This window comes from Urocitellus parryii, chromosome 4, assembly GCF_045843805.1.
Source record: "Urocitellus parryii isolate mUroPar1 chromosome 4, mUroPar1.hap1, whole genome shotgun sequence".
In the NCBI taxonomy this organism is placed as follows: Eukaryota; Metazoa; Chordata; class Mammalia; order Rodentia; family Sciuridae; genus Urocitellus; species Urocitellus parryii.
The window spans coordinates 147,824,041-147,846,032 of NC_135534.1; the positions used below are offsets into that span (position 1 = coordinate 147,824,041).

A 21,992-nucleotide genomic window follows, 5' to 3' on the forward strand; every position below is an offset into this window, starting at 1 on the left:
TTTACTTTATTTCATGGTGGGTTTTGTTTTTCTGTTTTGCTGAATCATTTTAGTGTGAGCGATGGTGTCATTACATTTTGAATCTGAAGTTTTTAGGTTGTGTCTCCTAAAACTAGTGTGAAGTTGGTTATTGTGAGTCAAAAAGAGGAATGGTGGGGAAAGGGGTTAAGTGTGAGTGAAGATCTTTGACCTTGGTGAAGGTGATTTCAGAAATATGATGTTGGCTCATAGTTAAAAGCAACAAAGGTGGTGGTGTCAGAGGTCAGAGTTGGGAAAGGATTTCTGTGCAAAGCTGGGGGTTGGGAAAGTCAATGATGTCTTCAAAACTTTGATTTATTACTCAAGCATCAATAGTATTTTCTTTACTTACACATTGAAGGTAGTCGCTACAGAAACAGTGCCTGCCTGCTATTGCTGTCCCTCCCCCACTCCCATCTTGGCTGTAAGTCTGGAATTATGTTGTCAAGATGTTTTCTGGGAGCTCCAGTGGCGCAATTGGTTAGCGCGCGGTACTTATAAGATGTTTTCTGGAGAAGGATTGTAGAGGGCTAGGGAAGGATAGGTAGCTACAGAAGCTGTCCAAGTGGCCTGATCCTGATAGTCTTTTTTTTTTTTTTTTTTTTTAAATCTGGTTGATAGCTTTAACAATAAGTGGGCAGGAATGAAGCAGAGCAGGCCTGAAGTCCATGCTGACTGCTACCAGCTATAGTGGAGTTTTTAATAATGCCTCTGACTCAGCTGACCCTAGTGCATGATCAAGTTTCATGCTTGCTAACAGTGAGTAGAAAGAAGCCTTACTACATATGAATCAAGATGTGGACATGATATAGATCCATGGGTCATTGACTCCATGCTCCATTTGCAAAATGACATAAAACCAATGTATGAGTTAAGTTTGTGTTTGATTTTCTAAATTTCCAGTTAGAGATAACAAATGCTGATCTTTTTTCTCTGGTTTTAAAATTAATGAAGTCATGGATGTGTATTTTTCTCTTCTAATTCAGTGAAATATCCACAAGTTGGCTTGTTCAAATATAGGAGTGAGTTTATTTAACATGACCTACCATTAGAGATGAGTGAGAATTTATTCTGTGGCCATGGTCCAGGACCTAGAGGGCTGGCAATTTTTGGTGGTCTGTGTCAGTGCTATGACTAGAATGCGTATCAGTTCACTGTGACCCATTTTCACTCTCAGAGTAAACACTTTGTTTCTTAGCCCTTTCCCATTTGGAGGCTCTCCTTTTCATCTATACCAATGCAGATAATCAGGTCACCTGAAGGCTTGCTGCGTTGTCAACCTAACATAAATTAGGCCCAATAATGTACCCACCCCAAATTGAGGGGAAAATAAGAGTAATATACATAAAGCTCAATGTATATTCTTTATATATTCTTTATTTTCTCTAAAAGTTGCCTAATATACTATGTGAGCTGAGTGAAGTGGTGTATACCTGTAATCCTAGCACTTGGGAAGCTGAAGCAAGAAGGATTGCAAGGTCAAAGCGACTTACAACTTAGCAAGGCCCTAACCAAATTAACGAGACCCTGTCTCAAAATAAAAAATGAAAAGGGCTGGGGATGTGGCTCGGTGGTTAACCTAGGGTTCAATTCCCAGTATCAACAAAGAAAACAACTAAGTGGAACAGTACTGATTTAACCACTTTAAAAAATTCACATGGAAAGGAAAATTTGAAAATGCAGGTCAGTGGGTTAAAGCAGCAGTATCAGCCTATCTTCTGGGTCTCCCTTCCTCTCTTTTCTGTTTTTTTTTTTTTTTTTTGCATGCTACTTCTTCCTTCCTCTGTGATAAGCTGTGTGCCATCACCCTCCTCCTCCTGGTCAAGTGACTCAAAGGCAACTTGGGGTCGTGCTAGAATTTTTAGGCATTTCTGATGGTGGGTAATGTTAGCTTGTTAAACATGAGTCAGAGTGCCCTGAGCCTTTGCTTAAGTGGGTAAGTTGTTGTGCCCCTTTCTCTTAGCAGGTGTTACTAAATATTGACTGATTAGATGATTGAATTAATTGAAATTATTTGTTTCTTTTTTTCCCCCTATGGAACTGGGGATTGAACTCAAGACCTCACACATCCTAGGCAAACACTGAGCTACATCCTCAGTCCTTTTTTAAATTTTATTTTGAGGTAAATTATTCAGGCTGGACTTGATCTTGTGATCCTCCTGCCCCAACCTCCTGAATACCCAGGATTACAGGGATGCACCACCACTCCTTGTGACAATTTAATTTTCAAATAACTGGTCAGTATAGTTCTTCCACATCGTGATCTCATGTATACTTAAAACCTTATTAATGTCATAAATAGTTTTTCTCAAACAAATAATTTTGGCTAGTTTTCTGTTGGACAAACAGAAGGGACTTCATGAGCAATGTTGAGTTGTGTTGAAGAAAGCAGGTCATTTGTTGTGATTGCAAGTCACATGTGACTGCTGTTGGGAGAACTATATCTTTCTTGATAACACTTTTACTTAAAAGGCAAAGTAGATTTGAGGTACCAAATCTTAAAATTTTGAGAAAAGGTACTTTTTTAAATTGTTTATAGAATGTTGTTTTCATTGGCTGTGTGTGTGTGTGTGTGTGTGTGTGTGTGTGTGTGTGTGTGTGTTTAACCTGGTTGCTACTCTTGTGTTTACCACAGTACTCCCAGTTCCTGGCCTGTGGGTGCTTTCCCTCAGATGCTTGTTGGATACATGAGTGAAAGAGTCTGCTGTGGTCCAGAACAAGCAGGGTGTTATTCTAGAGTTTGGCTGTTGGGTGGTAGAAACATTATGAGAGAGAACATAGTGCAAGCTCTTTGGTTATATTAATTGAATTCTGAGTTTAGTGCTATCCTATGAGGACAAAAATGTAAAGGTATGTCTTATCTAGGCCTGGTCTGGTTTGTGTCATGATTTTCATTTTGGGAAAAACGCCTGATGTTTCTCAAGGAAAGTTTTGATCAGTGGTCTCCAGGGCCTATATGCCTCCTGGGCTGCTGGTGATAGGTTGGAGTGAGTGCTGTGGTGGAGAACTTCTGTGGGCTTTTGGGTCTGTAAGATGGGCATTTGGAACTCATTTCAGTCACTGTATAGATATGTGGACTTGGTTCAGACTGCTTAATCTCAATATTTTTCTTATTTGTAAAATTAAAATAATAATAGCTCATATGCAGCATTTGTAGTATCACGAGTATTATTTGCAAAGCCCCTAGCTCCATAACTGGCGGAAAGTAGGTACTCAATATTTGATAGCCTTTGAGGTTATCAGGTACTGTTGATTGTTACAAACTCTCACAGTAAGAGCTTTTGCAGCTAAGGAGGGGAGGGAGTGGAGGGCTAAGAGGTAAAGCAATGCAAACTTACACCTCTGCTAGTTCTGCTTTGTGTGACCTCACTATGTCATCTGTTATTTCCAGTGTAAGCTACAGGCACTCTAATGCTTCATGCAAACAGAAGGAAGCCTTAGGATACAGTGCCATCCAAAAGATGTTTCTGTTCTCTACTTGCTGGCCCATGTACCTTTACCAACTAAATGTCTGTGTCTTTGAATCCCTAGGTCTCCAGGTTTTGGGTTGTCACTGGTTGCTGAGACCACCAATGGCACCTTCCTCAGTGCTGAACTGGCCTCCAACCCACAGGGCCAGGGAGCAGCTGTGCTTCCAGAGGACCTTGGCAAGAACTGTGCCAGACTTCTGCTCGAAGAAATCTACAGGGTATGTCCTCAGCCTCTGCGGGTGCTAGGAGAAGAGTAATCAGGGAAAAGCAGTTTGGTGTCACCCATTCTTGGTGTTCTCCAAGGGCTTAAGCCAAGGAGTTAATCTGTACCTATTTATCAACAGTTTAGCATTAACTACAGCAAAGAAGTTTTAATGGGGGCAGAGAAAGAACTGGAATAGGCAAAAGAGTGAAGGTTAAAAAAACAAAGCAGGTAAGGTGAGACTAGTGACTAGTATACTGCCCTGACTAGACAGATTCTATCATCTCCCTTAGTTGTTGCCATGTGGGAATGGGGACTCCTTGCATTCAGGATTTTCAAGAAAAAGTGGAAATCTGGCTTTGCATGTGACCATTGATTCAGTATAAATTAATGCCAGCAGGTTGGATTTTACAATCTATTCTAGAGCATAGATGAATGTCTAGGGAAAGCAGGCCAGGGTCATACCATGGTGGGCTTTGGAAAGCGCAAGAATCTGGGGCAAAGAAAAGACAATACAACGATGAGGACAGACTTCAGCTGATTATCACTTTGCTTCTGCACCTCTGCTGATGGGACACAGCTCAGATCAACCTGCCTTAGTGACCATCTTTCTATGTTAATCCATGCATGCAATGTGCACATAAGCATGCATATACTTTTATTGATTCCCCAAAATAGCTGAGGCGACCTAAAGTAAGGGAAGAAATTGTGAGGGAAGAGAAGATGATGGCAGTAGGAATAAGAAGCAGCTGTCTGAAAGTACATTCTCCAAAATGCCATGTACTAGGTTAGAAGAGTGTCATAAACCTAGTACCAGAATTTTGATCAGTTGTACTCTCTTTTGCCTTGGTTCTGCCTCAAAAAGACAAAACCCTTCCCAACATGTGCAGAGTGCAGGCCAGGTTCTGAGGGATGGTAGGCTCCACATTTTTGGGCTAGACACTAGTAAGAACATAATCCAGATGGCTTGGCTGTCATCTCCCTTAGTTGTTGCCATGTAGGAATAGAGACTGATTGCACTCAAAATTTTCAAGAAATCTTGAATATAAAATCTGTTGGAGGATGTTGAATATTTGTAAATTCTCTCTTTTCCATCTAAGGAGCTTCCATCTTACTGTTTATGTATTTCTTTCTGGTTTTTAGTCATCTTTGTGGTCTCCAAGGAAGTTGTATCCTGTTTAAGGTAGCAAAAATCACATCGGAGCCAGTGAAATAAAATCGGTTAAGTGGGTACACTGGTGGTTTTGTTTTTCTTTTAATCCTACCTTTTGCCACTGGTTCAGTTTATTAATCTCTATAGTGCAGAGGAGCCTGGATTCTGGGTATTGCTCCCTTGAAAGGCCTTACAGTGAAAGACAGTTTACTGTCATAGTCTGCTTCCCTGATTATGCCAGTGTTCTTGAAATTATCTCATTGGTCACAAGGTGAGATAAGTGAGAATGAACTGTTTCAGAATTAATTAAAATTTCCAAGTCCTAAGTGGATTTATGTAATAATGTTCATCTAATTAAAAATGGAAGACAAAGCATTATAGCTGTACCCTGTGGACAGCGGCTCCACCCCCTCTTCTTGCCTCACAGTGGGACCATAGTGAAGGAAGGAGGTAAAATTCTCCTCAAGGAGGAAGTGTCCTGTTACAGGTCTCATGCAGTCAAGATCTGCTGCAAGATTTTTGGTGCTAAATCAGTTCATTTTTTGATACTAGCTTTGGTGATAGTTTTGAAAGATGGGTAGTAGCTAAAAGTTTGAAAGTCAGTGATGAAGAGGTTGATCTTCCAGTTAATTAATTCGTGACATTTGCCATCTATACATTGTGAGAGGCAAAAAGATGCATGTAATATGTGTGTACCCAAGCTCGTTGTTGAATTATTTAGGGTTACTTTACCTGATCCTGTGGTGGCTGATCAGCCCTCCCTTGGACCATGGGCCCTTTTCTCTTCCTTTCTAGTAGACCTTAGGAGAATTGAAAGCGTCACATTTTAGAGCAGTCTCAGGGAGCCCACAGGCACAGCTGGAATGAATTATGAGCCTCAGGGTGAAAGCACAGCCCACCAGTCCACAAGAGGAAAAACAAACAATCTGGATTAGGCCCTCCCCCCCTTTTTTTCCCCTTTACTCTACTTAAGAGCTTTATTAAACCATTTTGTTATTTTTTGACCAAATTTGTTTTGTTTTAATCATTAAGAAAACTTCTTTGTGTGACTATAATCTTTACTTGGTAAAAGAATATACTTCATGCTTTTTAAAGTAATTCTTTACAGATCTGTGATGCAACATGATTTGAATGAGTAATAAAAATCCACCCCTTTTGAAGGTACTCCTTATTTTTACCAAAATTTTAAGCCTCTGACCCAATTCCTTTGTTTGTTGATTGTTAAGCCCCTAGATTCTGTACCAGACTTCCAGGAACTTCCCTCCTGTCCTGCCCATCCCATCCCACCTCACCTCACCTCAGACCTGGATTATACATGGACACTGGCCCAGAGAAGTCTTTTCCAAATCCTCTCTAGCCTCCTTTGCAGTCTAAATATCCCTCCAAACACTGTGTTGACCTCTTTGCTTCTATGTTCAGGGACCTTCCCTGGCTTCTCACTTTCCTGAGATAAAGTCAGTACTCTTAACCCAGTTAGGAAAGCCTTTCCTCAGTCTGACTACCCCACCTTCCCCCCTATGGTTGTTCCACACTGGCCCTGGCTCATTATTTCCCATTGTCCTGCTCTCCCTCTCCAAAGCCTGTTCATCTGTTCAGGGACAGTTCAAGTCCCTGTTTATCAAAGCCTCCCTCTGGTATTGGGTAAGTGGCAGGCAACCTATCCCATGCCTTGGCATCTTGTAGCTCCCACAGCTTCCTCCTTGGTATCCTGCAAAAGGACCCTAACATATTTATTGCATTAAAATATTGGTCCAGTATCTAATAAGAATCAGTTGAGAATGGTGCAATAACAGCATAGTGATAGGAAGCAGAGCCCGAAGAGAACAGTTTGATTTTAGGCAGTATTATGAAAGATCCGTAAAACAGAATTAATTTTGTTGGTGAGATTTCTGATTTTGTTTGGAAAAGGAACTTTTGTCCTAAATTTTGCTGAGTGAGATAAACATAGTTCCCTATTCTTTATTAGGTAATTGAGGAAGAGCAATAAATTTTAATTAACTCTAGCAGTAGGATAACCCCCCTTATTTCCTATGTTCTTGTCAAGGTTACTAAATGAAATCTGACAGCCAGAAAATGAGTGTTTGTACCTGAGAACTGATTTATTTCTTACCCTGCATGCATTAAAAAGGAAGGGAATGTCCCCCATGAACAGTACTCACTGGCCACTTATTCTATTCAGAGTCTAACCTGGGACAGCAGCATGCCACATGTGACCTGTGCAAAATAGGTAGAAATTCTAGGTCATCCTACATGCCCTGTGTACAATATAAGGTTTAAATTGTTGCAACTAAAGTTAACCTGAAAGAATGGTCTGAAATAAAGACATTTTTAAGACAAGTTTAAATAGCAGTAATGCCTAGAAGCAAATTGACTGAAGTGGTTGAGAAAATGAACAAAAGAAGAAAGGCAATCAAAGCAGCTGTGTCTTGGGAGGAAATTTTTGAAGAGATTCCTGTTCTGCTTATTGATTTGGAAGAAAAAAGAAAGAAAATGGGGAGGAAATAATGTATAAGTAATAAGTATGGAGGGATGTGACAGTAACAGTTCTCCAGTTTCAAGGCACTCAGGAAGAAGTGAAGAAGAGAATTAAGAGCATGACCAGCAGATTCTGAGTGGTTGGAATAAGTGTAGGAGTAGGGTTCTTTAAAGGGAAAGCTGCTTTTATGTTGGGTTGACTGTGTTGTTTTGTGACAGATTGAAGAAATATAAACATAATGTACTTAACTCTGAAATTAACTGAACATTTCCTTGAATTTGCCTTTTTTCCTTATACTTAATAAAATGATGTCTCACTGCTATTCAGTTACCAAGGGAAAGTTTCGTTTTTCACTAGATTGACTTCAGGAAATTTGAATGTTATCCATTTTGATTGTCTCAGCTTTATAATTGCTTTGCTGAATTGTTAGTTTAACTTCCTCATGTTAGTTGATACAGGGTTTACTCTTATAAGACCTGTATTCTGTTTTATTATTTCTTGAACGTTGTAGTCTCCTATTTAGTACACTCTAACATTCTGAGTGTTTCTGGGTTTTCCCTCATTCCTTCTTTTGCTGGTTTTCCATTTTCTGGTTTGTATAATGATTAATCATTAAAGTGTTTGTGTTTACAGGGTGGATGCGTGGACTCGACAAATCAAAGTCTGGCTCTACTGCTAATGACCCTTGGACAGCAGGATGTTTCCAAAGTTCTGCTAGGACCACTCTCTCCTTATACGTAAGTTGTTTTCTTTCAACTTCATTATTCTGTCCAGTTTAATTTTCTAATTGTAGAAATGATAGAAATGTTGCCCTGCGCATAGCCCATCATATGACCACCTGCTTAAATGAACTGGTAGTTGCTGCTCATGACCTGATGTTTTTTTTTTACGTACAAGGATTGCTGCCTTCCTCTCCTTACCCACTTATTTCCATGTAACGGAAGTTACAAGATATTTATTGAGTAGTTCTTCTTTTGTCTGTGCTTTAGATTTTGCTTCAATTTTAGAGGTTAATTTCTGGTTCTATATAGTTTGGATTTTGTTCTTAGTTTAAGTCCTTCAAATGGGCTGTCCTTCTCTCCAAAATGATAGGTATTAGCTGGCTAGAAATGATGATGAAAGGCAAAGTTTATAGTAATATTACTAGACTAGTAGGGAACTTGTAGTGGGGAGTTTGGCAGTTGGATGCTAGCAGAAATTGACTGCTGAGATAAGAAAGCAAACAAAAAGAGAAGCTAGTCAGAAGACTAATTATGAAGAGCACAGTACCAGAAGCATTTTCCATCAATAGTGAGATTGCTGAAAACATCCTATTGGAGTACTTGACTTCAATTGGCATACTCATGTACTTCATGATGATTATATGTCCATCTGTGGGTGATAAGTTGGGAGGGAGAATACTCAGCTAGATATGAGACTGAACTGTCCTTTTTCGGTTATCATGGTACCGATGCTGTATATCTGAAAGGTACAGTACTGTGATAACTGAAGAATGGTGGTGCCATCACGTTGAGAAAAGGGCAAGAACTATGACAGGGCAGTGCAGCAGTGAGTCCTCGCTTTGGGAGCATGACAGCCAAGGGACTGAGATTCTTTTGGAGGCTTATTTTTATTTTTTGGGTTAGTGAAGGTCTTTTTGGATCAAGAAAATAGAAGAGAGTGCATTCTGTTAGCAGTGGGGGATGACTAACAAAAGGGAACTGGTGAGCAGCACGTTATCTCCTGATAACTTGTGTAAAGTATTTCATGGGACAGGAAACCTGAAATTGAGTAATCCTAAACGACATGCAAACACCAGTAGTCAACATTGCTAAAATAGACATGGTGAAGCATTGAAGAGGAGGTGAAGGCTGGGAATATAGCACCCTAAATGCAGATATTCACTTTTCATCAAAATTTTGCTAGAAGTGGTACATAGCTGTGTGACTGCCCCAAGCCCAATCTACTTTTTAGATAGCGTTTATTTATTTTTTTCTAAAAAAAATTGTTTTTTTCCTTTTGGAGATTTTTTTCAGTTTGGCTCCAGAGATTAAACAATCTTTTTAAGACCATTGGAGATGGCCAGGATGTGGCTAGACATTTTTAAAGGTTCCTGCATCCTTCTCAGCACATCCTTCACCAAACATTAATCGCAGTGTCTTGTCTTCCAGAAACCTTGCCTAAATTACTGCATGTTCAGGAAGACAATGGTCTGCTCTGAAAGGAGTATGACACATTGTAAGATTATGTGTTTTGAGACCTGGCCTGTGACTTGGACACATTCTTATTCCTCTGCTTTACCTGCCTCCCAGGGATTCATGCAGAGGGCTCTGTTTTGGGGTAGGAACGGCAGCCTCTCTTCTTTTTGATAAGCTAGTACAGAGAGGGAATAGAGAATTTATTTTCAAGAAAGCTCTGTTTGTATTTGGATACTTTTTGCCCTTAATTACTGTGGAAGGCTCCAGTGGCCCATAGTGATGAATGGTAAAGGTAGAACCTTATTGGCATAGTCAACATCCTACTTATGAGGACAGTCAAGGGTAAAATGGGGCAGAGCCCATTTTCAGTACCAATAGGGGAATCCATTGTCAGTACCATCATGGTAGAGGGAACAGATTATTCTAGTTGGAGTCAAAAGTTTTAGAGACCAAAGTATCTCTCTCATTCATTCATTTTTCTCTTTTGCAGTACTGGAGGTTGAACTCAGGGGTGCTTTTCCACTGGGCCACATGCCCAGCCTTTTTATTTTTAATTTTGATACAGAGTCTCCCCCAAGTTACCCAGGCCGGCCTTGAACTTGACTCTGCCTTCGGAGTAGCTGGGATTATGGTGTTCCCTAGTTGATATAGATTTTTATGTTCAGTTAAAGTTATAGAAATCAGTTTGGGGAAACCTCACAATTCTAAAGAAAACCAGAAGCAACATCTTCATTGGTTTAAAAAAATGTATTTCTTCTGGCAGTTTGCATATATTTTGCTTTGTTTAAGTAGTTTTTTAAAATGTCTATTTACAGAACACTGGGATTAAGAAGGGTATTTTTTCTTTCAGTGCTACTTTCAATCCCTTCCTGGAAAGTAAGATATCTGTATCCCCCCTGTTTTCTTTTCTCACTCTCTTGCTCTGGGAGGTTGCTGTTGATAGTTTCATTGTACTAGTCCAAAAAGTAAGTCTACATGTGAAATTCTCAAGGAAGGCAAGAGAGATTATTTTTCATCAGAGTAAAATAGTACTGGATTACACACTGGTATATGGAGAATCTATTTGTGTTAAATTTGTTGTTGTTGGTTTTTGTTTTTTAAAATGTTTAAAATTGGTAACACTGGTTCTACTCTTGTACTTAAAAAGCTTCGTTTTGTAGTTTAGGGGAGGATTTATACTTAATTTAAAAGTTGGATTAGCAGCAAGAAAAATACATACCAATAAACATCTTAATTAGTACTTTTAGAAATTGTGACAGGTGCCTGAGGTTACCAGAGTTCTCTGTGAATGCCTATGCCAGACCTTGCAGTCCAGCCACAAGTTCTGGATTTGCCACAGAGTGTTTGGGGGACCGTTGGTGTGGTGTTCAGCATCTATAAGCCAGGCTCTGTAGATAAGATGAATGGTTCTGAAATCCTGGGCTCATGGAAAGGGAGTGAGGCCTAAGTGAGGTCAGGTAGCTAGTGCTCCTGGCAACATTCCTGAGGAGATAGTCAGTTCTATTACCAAGGTTCCTGCTTGGGCACCTCCTCGGCCTACCCTAGTCCATTCTCCTAGTCAGGTCACTTTGAACACTAGGAGATAAATTTGCTTTGGGCAATCCCAGGACTGAAGTCAGCAGCAAATTGTCTACTCATCTACCTACAAATCTATATCCATTGATTTTTAAACATGAGTAACTTCCTGTAGTCCTCTTACTAAGCAAATTATGTGTATCTTATTTACTATTCCCACGAATTCTGAAAAGTAGAGTTTTTTTTTTTTTTCTTAAAACTTTTTATTATTGGTTGTTCACAACATTACAAAGCTCTTGGCATATCATATTTAAAACAAACAAACAAACAAACAAACAAAAAACAGCTTACTGTGAGCCAGATACTGTTTTGTTTCTTTTTTCTTTGTGGTGCTGGGGATTGAACCCAGGGTTGTGCATTGTAGAGAAACACTGTACCACTTAAATCCCCAGCCCCAAATAATGTTTTACTCACTCAGTTCTCAGCATAATCCTATGGGGGTGGGTTAAAAAAAAAACAACAATAGGTACTGCTACTATATGCATCATCTTACAAGTGATGGGATTGAGGCACACAGAGGTCATGTCATGTGCCAGGGTCACACAGACAGGAAGTGGGGTTCAGATCAGAAAAGCTCTATCTGGAGTTCCTGTTTCCTTTAATCACTGTGCTCTTATGTAAGAGCTGGGATTCTCTCCATTATTGGACTCCCAGCTCTTTGCCTGAGGCAGGGTGCCATGAGAGTCTTCGTTTCAAATTCTGCTGTAAAACTATATCCTATCTTTAGTTGGAAGTCTAAAATAGATCATGCCGCTTAGTTTTTTTCTTAACTCTGACAAATAACTTCTTCCCATTACTTGTGGAAGTGCTAGGGAGCTCGAGCCCCTCATCATTTTTAAACTCTTGCGATCAGGCTGCTTGACCCGCCCAGAACGAAGCACAGCAAATGAAGATCAACAGATTGAGAAGCTTCACTGTTCCTGGGTGCTCACACAGTACCCTTTCCCTTACATTTGTGAAGTGCTTTACAAATGTTGTGATGCTCTATCACCTTTGTTAATGTTTGAGCCTCAGAACATATTTGGCATGTAGTAAAAAACAAGTAATGCCCTTACTTTTCAGATGAAAAAGGAGACATCGTGGCCTGATCCTGGCCAAACTCTGCTTGGAACTGTGAGTCTCGACAATGCAGCCTGCCTTGTTCTGTTTCCTGAAGTAATCATTTCATTCTTGGAGTTGATGTTAGATAAGCTTCAGAAACATACCACCAATATATTTAAAAGCTGCCATGTAATGACTACAGCAGATTTCTTTTCCTACTCCCAGTTCTTTCTCCTTAACCTCTTGAATAATGCCTTACATACCTGTGTTGTGGCTAACCCCAACTCTTGTCTGTCCTATATCCAAGTATCATGGAAACTGAGTGGTTTGGTGGAGCAAGAGACAGGGCCTTCTGTCATGGTTTGTGTCTGTGGAACTGCCAAAGAAAAAGCTGAGCCCATGATTGCTTTCCCTTCGCTAACATGCTTCAGAAGGGGTCCTGGTAAGAGGGATTGTTTCTAAGGGGCAGGACCTGGCAAGTCTTGGGTAATTGGGATTCAGTGGGCTAATGGCCATGAGTCTGATGGCCCTTGCCTGTTGACCAGCAGTGGTAATGGCAATGGGAACAACCCACATTTTGAAAATATGTGAAAATTTATGTCTGTGCTCCAGAATTCTCTAAAATCTGCTTGTTAGATGGATTGGAGATTTGCATAGAAAAGTTCATTTTTTATTTTCTGAAAATAAATCACCTCTGAAAAAAATAAAGCCTGTTTCCAGACATAGTTCTCCGAGTCAGGAGTAAAATCCTTCACCCAGAAGTTTCATAGAGTTCCAGTTGCCTAAAATGGCTCTACTGAAAGGCTACCAGCTGCACTGTGCAGGTGGCCATCAGTTAAAGGGCAGTGTTGCCCACAGTGTGTTGTAGGTCCCTTTGTCCTGCCATGTGGTTGTACCTACGAAGTGTGAGTCTGCAGTATGTGCTGTGAGAGTAAAGGAAAAAGAAGTGTTGTGAATGGGGAGGCAGCCTGGGGCTGTGGAGAAGGGTTTGGGAGCAGCACCGGTTCAGGCTTTGTTCATCTGCATGCAGATCTGGGTGAGTTTGTTCCTTCTCTTGGTTTCCATTTTCCTAAGAAGGCTGTTTGTTGGAATTTACCATCATCCCTGGTCATTTCTCAGCTTCTAAGCATTTTTGCTGTTTAATATTCCAGCTACTGGAGATTTAGGGAAAATGGATTGGAGATGGGGGGAAAGACATTCTGAAATGTACCTTAATCCAGTTTCTTCTACAGCCTTCCTTAGACAGGCAGAGAGGTTGGCAGAACATTATGTAAAAAGTCAAACCGACTTTGCTTTCTCTAACTGTTCCAAAGGCTACAAATACCCCAGAGCTGTAAATACATAGTCCTGCATACCCAAGCCTGTTTCTCCCATCCTCCTCCAAGAGATCAAGCAAGCTGAGGCCCCTCAGGAGTTCTGCCAGCTGGGGAAGGTGTCCGGCTTTTCAAGCACAGTTAAATGATTCAGAGTGAAGTAGGCTGGGTAAGGCCCTGGGAGCAGAGAGAGCCCCGGGCCTATGTTAGTCCACAGCAGCAGTGAAAGAGAGAACAAGCTGTTTTCTCCTTGGAATACAGATGAGTGGGTGAAACGGCTGGCTTTTTCTGTGTTGCTGCCAGCTGGAAGCTTGGCCCACAGATGTGTCCTGTTTATGTATGGGTTTGATGTGTTTGTTTTCTTTTTCCCTAGGACAGGGTGAGGGAGGTGATGGAATGAATGGAGAGGGGAGAGAAATTTCAGTTGGTTAGGAAGACAGAAAAGCCAGCAGGGGGAGAACTGGTTTCCTTTAATTGCTAAAAATGTTGGAAGTCATTTCTCAAAATCACCCATAACTCCTAAATTCTATTCAGTGCCTTTTTATTGAGGACTTAGATAGTGCCTAGCAGGTATAATGGATTCCATCTATAGAGTAGGTCATTGATGCTTTTATATAATTTACAAAGGGAGAGGGGACAGTTATGGACAGAACTGTAGGTAAGCATTTAATTAGACACCAGAAACAGAATGCTGGGGAAACCCCAGAGAGGAGGGGAAATCCCGTAGGGTAGGCATTGTTGACTAAGAAATGCTTCATAGGAAGAGTTGATGCTATTTTAAAGATGAAGGTGAGGCTGTACATTCCTGGGTGGAAGGGAATGAATGTGGGCTTGTACACTCACCTGAGCTCTGGTGTTCCAGGGTAGTTGCTGGTTTGTCCCTTTGCCCCGACACACTGGTCATTTTCAGCCAGATAGGATGACATTCTTTCCTCCTTGTTGCCTTTTGCTTCCTTTGACTAGATCAGAGGCACAGAGAGGGAGGAAAAATAATTGCAATAGACTTATATTTAGTTTGGTATAGATTGAGTAGGGTTGAGAACCAGAATCAGTATTTTTTTTTACTTCATAAATATGTATTTATTTATTAATTTTTTTTTCATTTATTCTATGTGGTGCTGAGGATCGAACCCAGTGCCTCACATGTGCTATGCAAGCGCTCTACCACTGAGCCACAACCCCAGCCTGATATGTATTTATTTATTAACAACTTTATTGAAATATACATACAGTGCAGTTTACACTTAAAGTGTATAATTTATTAGTTTTTTTTCTTTTTTTTTTTTTTTAAGCAGATTCAGAGTTGTGTAACCACAACCTAAATTTAGGACATTTTCATCACCCCCAGAAGAAAAACCATGTGCCCAATTGTGGTCACTTGTCAACCTTACACTCTTCCCAACCCCAGGCAGTCACTAATCTACTTTCTGCCTTTGTAATAGATTTGCCTGTTGTGGTCATTTTATATAAATAGAACCATACAGTATGTGGTCCTTTTTGATTGGCTTTTTTTGCTTAACATACTTTCACGTTCATCCATGTTGAACATGTGTTAGTACTGTTTCTTTTTACGGCTGAATAATATTCCATTTTATTTAAAATAAATCATTTAAACATTTTATTGAAATAAAAAAACATTTTTATCTGAATAAAAACATTTAAATAAAATTTTTAAAATGTGAATAATAGTCACACTTTATTTTTCTATTGATCAACTGATGAGCTTTTGAGTTGTTTCTACTTTTTGATTGTTGTAACTAATGCTGTTATAAACGTTTGTGTATGAGTTTTTGTTTTTCCCTAGGACAAAGTGGGGGAGGTGGTGGGTTTGTTTTCATTGCTCTTGGGTACATACCTCAGAGGGAAATTATTATGTCATATGGTAGCCTTTTGTTTAACATTTGGAAGAACAACCAGTTTGTTTGCATGGCAGCTGTACCATTTTACATTCCTACAAGCAGTGTGTGAGGATTCTAATTTCTTTACTTCCTCACCCACATTATTGTTATTGTCTGGCTTTAGTGTACCCGTCCTGTTTGGTATGAAGTAGTATCTCATAATGGATTTTTTTTTTTTTTTTTGCGGGGGGTGGGGTGGTCCTGGGGATTAAACTCTGGGGCATTTGACCACTGAGCCACATCCCTAGCCTTATTTTGTATTTTATTTAGACATAGGGTCTCATTGAGTTGCTTAGTGTCTTGCTTTTGCTGAGACTGGATTTGAACTTGCAATCCTTCTGCCCTGGCCTCCAGAGCCTATGGGATTAGAGGTGTGTGCCACTGAACCCAGCTTATAATGGTTTTGATTTCATTTCTCTAAAGACAAATGATGTTAAGCATCTTTTCATATGTTTACTAGCTATTTCTGTGTCTTTTTAAAGAAAATATCTATTTAGATCTCTTGTCCATCTTTTAGTTTTTAATTTTTTAATTTTTTTAACAAAATTATTGAGTTGAAAAAGATCTTGAATATTCTGGGGACCAGATCCTATCAGACATATGGTTTGCAGATATTTTCTTTCATCCTGTAGGTTGTTTTTCTACTTTCTTGATATTGTCTTTTGGTGCACAGAAGATTTTAATTTCAGTGAAATTCATTTCATCTATTTTTTTCTCTTATTGATGTGCTTTTGGTGTCATACTTAAGAAACTGTTGCCTAGCAAAAAGTAATGAAGGGGGGCTGGTGTTGTGGCTCAGTGGTAGAGCGCTTGCCTAGCATGTGTGAGGCACTGGGTTCGATTCTCAGCATCACATATGAATAAATAAAAATAAATTCCATTGACAACTAAAAAATTATTTTAAAAAAAGTAATGAAGGGGCTTGGGTTGTGGCTCAACAGTAGCGTGCTCGTCTAGCACGTGTGAGGCACTGGGTTCGATACTCAGCACCACTAAATAAATAAATGTCCAACTACAACTAAAAATATACTAAAAAATTTTTTTAAAAAAAATAATGAAGATTTATTTCCCCCCCCCACCTTTTTGGTAAATTTTATCTTTTTAGCAATTACAGCTTGGTCTTTGATCCATTTGAGTTTATTTTTCTGTGAAATGAGGAAGGGTCAACTTCATTATTTTGCTTGTGAGTATCTGGTTGTTTCCACAGCATTTTTGAAGAGATCATTCTTTCCCAATTGAATTATCAAATTGCCCTTAAATATGTATTTTTTTCTTGACTCTATTCCACTGGTCTACATGTCTAGGATCAGCATTTTTTACAGCCCCTGAAGTGATTCCATGTACAGTGAAGGTTGAGAATTATCTGGATGGGACATGGAGTTTGGGTAGTTTGATAGGAAGGCAGTTATAATATTCATTAAAGAAGCTAATGCCACTATTTTTCCCCAAACCAGTGTTTCCCAAATTTGCCTGATAAGAATTGCCAGGCATGCTTACTAATAATAGCTTTCTTGGTAGGAGGGTGGGGAAGGCAAGTTTTTGCCTGTTTGTGACTCAGGGCTCTTCCACATGGACATCTGCTCCCTTTTGATTGCAAGTTGATCAGAACACAGGTTTAGTGACCTCTCCAGGTGAGTCTTATAGTCAGGCTCAATGAGGTAGTGCTGAGTCTGCAGCGTCACCTCATAGAGGGCATCCCTTTAGGGGCCTGTATGCCCACACTGCCTACAGAATTGCCATTCCCAAAGTCTTCTTGGGATGCTGTTAACACTCTGTGTTAAGTGAGATTATAAGAAACAACCTCCTGAATCTTATTTGCCATGTTTACTGTGAACTCTTCCATGACCATATTATTAAATATTGCCTTCTGTCAAATATGCATAAATACAGCTATACCAATATCTTCCCCATCTGTGTTGTTTGCTTTATTTAAATTACCATTGTACTTTTCAAAAATATTGAATTTATTTATCTTGTCTGTACTATTAGATCAAAATCTTCATGAGGGAAGAATTTTTATTTTCATCTTTTCAGGTGGCCACGACCTTCCCTAGCACCAAGAACAATGCCTGCATGTAGTAGTAGGCACTCAATATTTGTTGAGTAAACAAAGGGGAATTATTGGGGAATGAAGGGAGAACTTATCTAAAAACACCAGAAAGAATCATTTTGCTTGTCTTTCACACCATGATGCTGTGAATCATTGAATTACATGTTTCTGTCTGCATGGACCACTCAGAATTATCACCATATGTTCACACTCTAACGAAAATGTAGGACTAAATGGTTTATTTGTTGTGGATATCATGGATTAACTTTTGTTTTTTCAATTAAACTTGTTTTGTGTGCATCTCTGTAAGCTAAATCCTTTTTGGAAATTAGTAGGCTATAAGTAAATACTGCTTGATTAGAAACTCTTAATTTCAGTCTTTGTATTTGGTCTGAAAATTAAAAATTTGAATTCTAGGTATGGGGAGGGAGAGGAGAAATTTAAAAAAATAAATCCCTTTTTGTTTGTTTGTTTTTAGGATAGAATTTTTGCGGCACTTGAAGAGCTTTTTCCAGATTATGTTTAAAATTGAAACCAAGCCGTGTGGTGAAGAACTTAAAGGTGGGGATAAAGTGCTGATGACCTGTGTGGGCATTGGCTTCTCCAACCTTAGCAAGACTCTCAAGTGATACTGTCACAAGATAAAGCCCCATTGCCTACAGAAGCTGCCAAAGACACCAAAGGGACCAAGTCCACATGTATTGATCCAGAGCAGGATAGCCACTTATATTAAGGATTTCCTACTAAAATATCAATATGCAAATAAAAGGCATCTCTCTGCTGTGTGGATTCCAGTTATTTCTTCAGTGGCATTGACATTCCTTGGAGGCCTGGTGGAAGTACATGTTCCCTGGCTGACCTAGAGGAACAGTGTCCTCAAGACATGATCACGCTTCTAAATCAGTATCACAGAAGCATTCTGTACTTTTTCAGCTCACATTCATGGACTTCTGGGCTGCAGCTATCTTCCAGACCTGTGGAATCTGTTGCCTTTCTTTCTGCAAGGACCCACCTCTTTGACCGTGGTATCTATTGTAGGGATTAAATGCAACAATATGTGTGGGAGCTCTTTATGTGTCCTGCAGTGCCATGCAAATGTCTGAAGTTGGTATAGTAGACCATTTTATCTCTTGTCTTCTGACTGGATTGCTATCATGAACATATGCTTTTTCTCATCTGCTTCATGGTGTGTATGAGGAATGGGTAGCTGGGGTGTTGGGGTTGAGCAGTTATTGGGTGTTTGGGATGTCTTCTATATACCAAGTGTGCTATACTATATTTTATTCTTATAACAGCCCTATGATATAAATTTTATTATCTCCAGAAGAAAATTCAAAATGCGTGTTTTGTTCCTTTGGTATTTATAATGTAAAAACGTAAGATCTCCTTCCCATTGTTGTAATTGGTTCAGTGAATATCAAACCTTTGGTGAAATGCAGTGAAAGAATCACACACACACACACAAAAAAAAAGTAAGATCTCCTGATTTAAAGGTCTAAGTATAATGAAGTCAGCATCTGAGATTTTACCTGTGCATAAGCTGATAAGGTTGATTACTGTTTCATGGATGCTAGAAGAAGACATGAAAGTCCTGGGTCAGAAACAGAGAACTGTTATACTCAGCACAGAAAGCAGTATGAGCTTCTTTTTTATATTGATAGCACCTATCTCACAAGTCCCACAGTGAACATGAAGGGGCCCGTCTAAATGCAGTGCATAATTTGGAAACTCCACCTCTTTATTTAGCAAGACTGTTCTTTTTTCTACCTGGAGACATTACTTCATCCCCCAAGAATAATATTTGCTGCAAACACAGTTCTAAGAACGGATTTGATAAAGGCTTCCCAGTAACCATGTGCAGAAATACTCAGGACCCATGGTAGATTCTCCCTGCCAACAAATAGATTTCATATTTTGGTATGTATGGAGTTGTGGTTGGTAGCAGGGGAAGGATCTAATGATATTCTCCACCTGGGTGGGCTTTGCAGAAAGGAATGGTCTTTGCCTTACCAATGTTTCTTGGTTCCATTTTTTTAAAAAATCTTTTTTGTTAGTGAAAAAGGCCAATGAAAGGCTGTGTTCTGGTGAGCATGGGATGTGGGAGATGTAGAGATGGAGAGCTAAGCTTGGGGAAGGCCTGGCCATATGAGCTGAGGTACTCTACTGAAAACTTTAAATATTGTATTGGTGTTCTGTTGGTGCAATACAAATGAACTCAGACTTAGCAGCTTATAGTGATGTCCATTTGTCATCTCATAGTTCTATAGGGTGGAAATCTGGGTAGGTTTTGTTGAATTTTCTATGTAGGGTCTCACAAAGCTGATGTGAGAATGTCAGCTGGATCAGACTCTCATTTGAAGACTTCAGGAAAGAATGTGCTTTGAGCTCATTGAGATTGTTGACAATTCAGTATATGTGCTTAAATCTCTACTTCCTTGCTGGCTGGCTGCTGAATATAATTCTCAGCATATAGAAACTCCTCACATTTCTATTTACTTTTGACTGTCTTCATCTTCAAGCCAGCAATGGTGAACTGAATCCTACACATTGCTTTTTTTTTTTTTTTTTTTGGTGGCACCAGTGGTTGAACCCAGGGGTGCTCTACCACTGACCAATATCCCAAGCTCATTTTATATTATTTTGAAACAGGATCTCCTGCCTGAGTCACTGAGATTATAGGCATGTGCCAGAGTCACTGAGATTATAGGCATGTGCCACCATGCTCAACTTGAATCTGACTTCCTCTTGTGATGCCAACTGAAGAAAATATTGCTTTCAGATGACTCATAGCACCAAATTCTACCCTGGATAATCTCCTGGTCTTAACATCAGCTGGTCACAGCAGTGTCTAGATTACGGTTTGAATAAGCAGGGGTTGGAAATCACAGATGGCCATCTTAGAATTCTGCCTACCATGCTGATATCTTAACTCAGACCTACCCATGTAGAACTCAGATATAGAATGAAGTAGCCACATTGCTTGGACACGTCTGTTATCTGACAGAAACCTTCTGTCCTTTGGCACAAGACCTGGAAATGATACCTCCGGTCAATTCAGGGTGGCAGGTTCAGACCAGACAGGTCATCCCAAGCAGTAGAGAAGATGATATGTGCTCCTGCCTACAAATCTGATAGTATGTGGTGGGGAAGCAGCCCTCCATGTGGCACACCTGCTTCTGGAATTGGAACATTGGGTGGAAATGATGATGGAATTGCTTGGAAAAGGAAAAACTTAATATTTTTTAAATAGCTTCCTCCCAGCCCCTATTTTAATTCTCAGGAACAGTATTGTTCCTCGGGCAGAAGCTACCCTTTGCTGCTTGCCGGTACATAGTGGAAACCTTTCAATTCCTACATTTTCTGCTGTGTTCCCCGCTTTGATCCTGATTGGTTTAGCTACTGACCTGGGGTAGTTTGCTGAGAGAGATTCCAGCATTTGGGGGCTTAGTTTTCTGTCTTGGCCTGTCCGCCCCTCTCTGCTGACAGGAATGGAGTGCTCTGAGTTACGGCAGTAGTTGTTCAATGGGACCATTAAGTTTTGTAGGCAAGTATACCTGTGAATTTGTTCGATATCATGGTAGAATCATTGTGTATATCCTCAGACCCTGCTTCTGTCTCTCAGCAGAGAGAATCAATCTCTTTCCATCATATCCTGATGATTTTATCATACTTATCAAAACCTTGGTAAGAGGTGGGAGGAAACTAAGGTATTACACCATCATGCCGATTAGGAAAGAACAACAGGAGGACCTGCTGAAATTCAAATTGCCCCATCAGGGCAACTAAACCTCACTGGTTTTGTTTTTTATTTTTAAAAATATTTTCCGATAAAAGTGGTAAAGGTTGTCTAATCACAGAAGCAACTTTAAAAAAAATGAAAAACAGAAACTTATATTGCAACATGGTACCTGTCCTTTGTCACTGTCACTCTTAGGTTGCCATTTCTATCTTGGTTGTCAGATTGGGAGGCTCCTAGATGAGGCCAACACTGGCCAACATCAACTAACTGACATTCGGATTTATGGTCACTAGGCAAGAGTTGAGTATGGGGCTGGGGCTATAAACTCAGTATGAGTGCTTGCCCTTCATGCACAAGGCCCTGGATTCAATCCCCAGCACCACACACACACACACACACACACACATACAAGAGTTGAGAGTGCTAAAGAAGGGGAACGGAAGTAGGCAGGATGGAGTCCAGAAGATTTGAAGCAATTAATAAAATCAAAGGTAGGTGGAGAAACTGAGAACCAGGGAAACAGAATTTTCAGTTTTGGTAGTACCTGAGAGGGGGAACAGGATAGGCTGAAGAAGTAGATTTATTGGGGTTTTTGTTGAGTGTGTCAGGAGAAGAAGGTAGGTATTCTATTGCTTTTTGGTTGGTGCTACTGGAAACCTGTGGAGGTACATGTGAGTCAGGTAAGCCAAGCCGTGGTGAATGGGCACGCAGCACCCTAGGCCCAACCTGTATCTCCATTGTTCCTTACCTGCTTCAGAGCTACCGGAAGTAACTGGGGCTTAGTCACAGCTTCCCTGTTCTGATGACCCTATCTTGTTCTTTAGAAGTGACTAATACCATTAAGTCTTTTTGTTCTTTTGTCGACCACATCTTAAGCCAT

General features: G+C 40.0%; 1 protein-coding gene across 7 annotated transcripts in view; it reads left to right on the plus strand.

The window, feature by feature from the left end:
* The window catches only part of Rcl1 (RNA terminal phosphate cyclase like 1), a 68,391-nt gene extending 49,674 nt beyond the window's left edge, over positions 1 to 18,717 (plus strand). For 4 of the 7 annotated variants that reach the window (XM_026414263.2, XM_026414268.2, XM_026414267.2 and 1 more), the window contains 3 exons: positions 3,550 to 3,706; positions 7,953 to 8,056; positions 17,852 to 18,717. In XM_026414263.2, the coding sequence (XP_026270048.1) occupies positions 3,550 to 3,706; positions 7,953 to 8,056; positions 17,852 to 18,002 (412 nt within the window). In that variant the 3' untranslated portion in view covers positions 18,003 to 18,717. Of the gene's footprint in view, positions 1 to 3,549; positions 3,707 to 7,952; positions 8,057 to 12,133; positions 12,227 to 17,851 lie in introns of all 7 variants that reach the window. The other 3 variants (XR_013343505.1, XM_026414264.1, XM_026414266.2) reach the window with 3 other exon arrangements.
* The last annotated feature ends 3,275 nt before the right edge of the window (positions 18,718 to 21,992 follow it).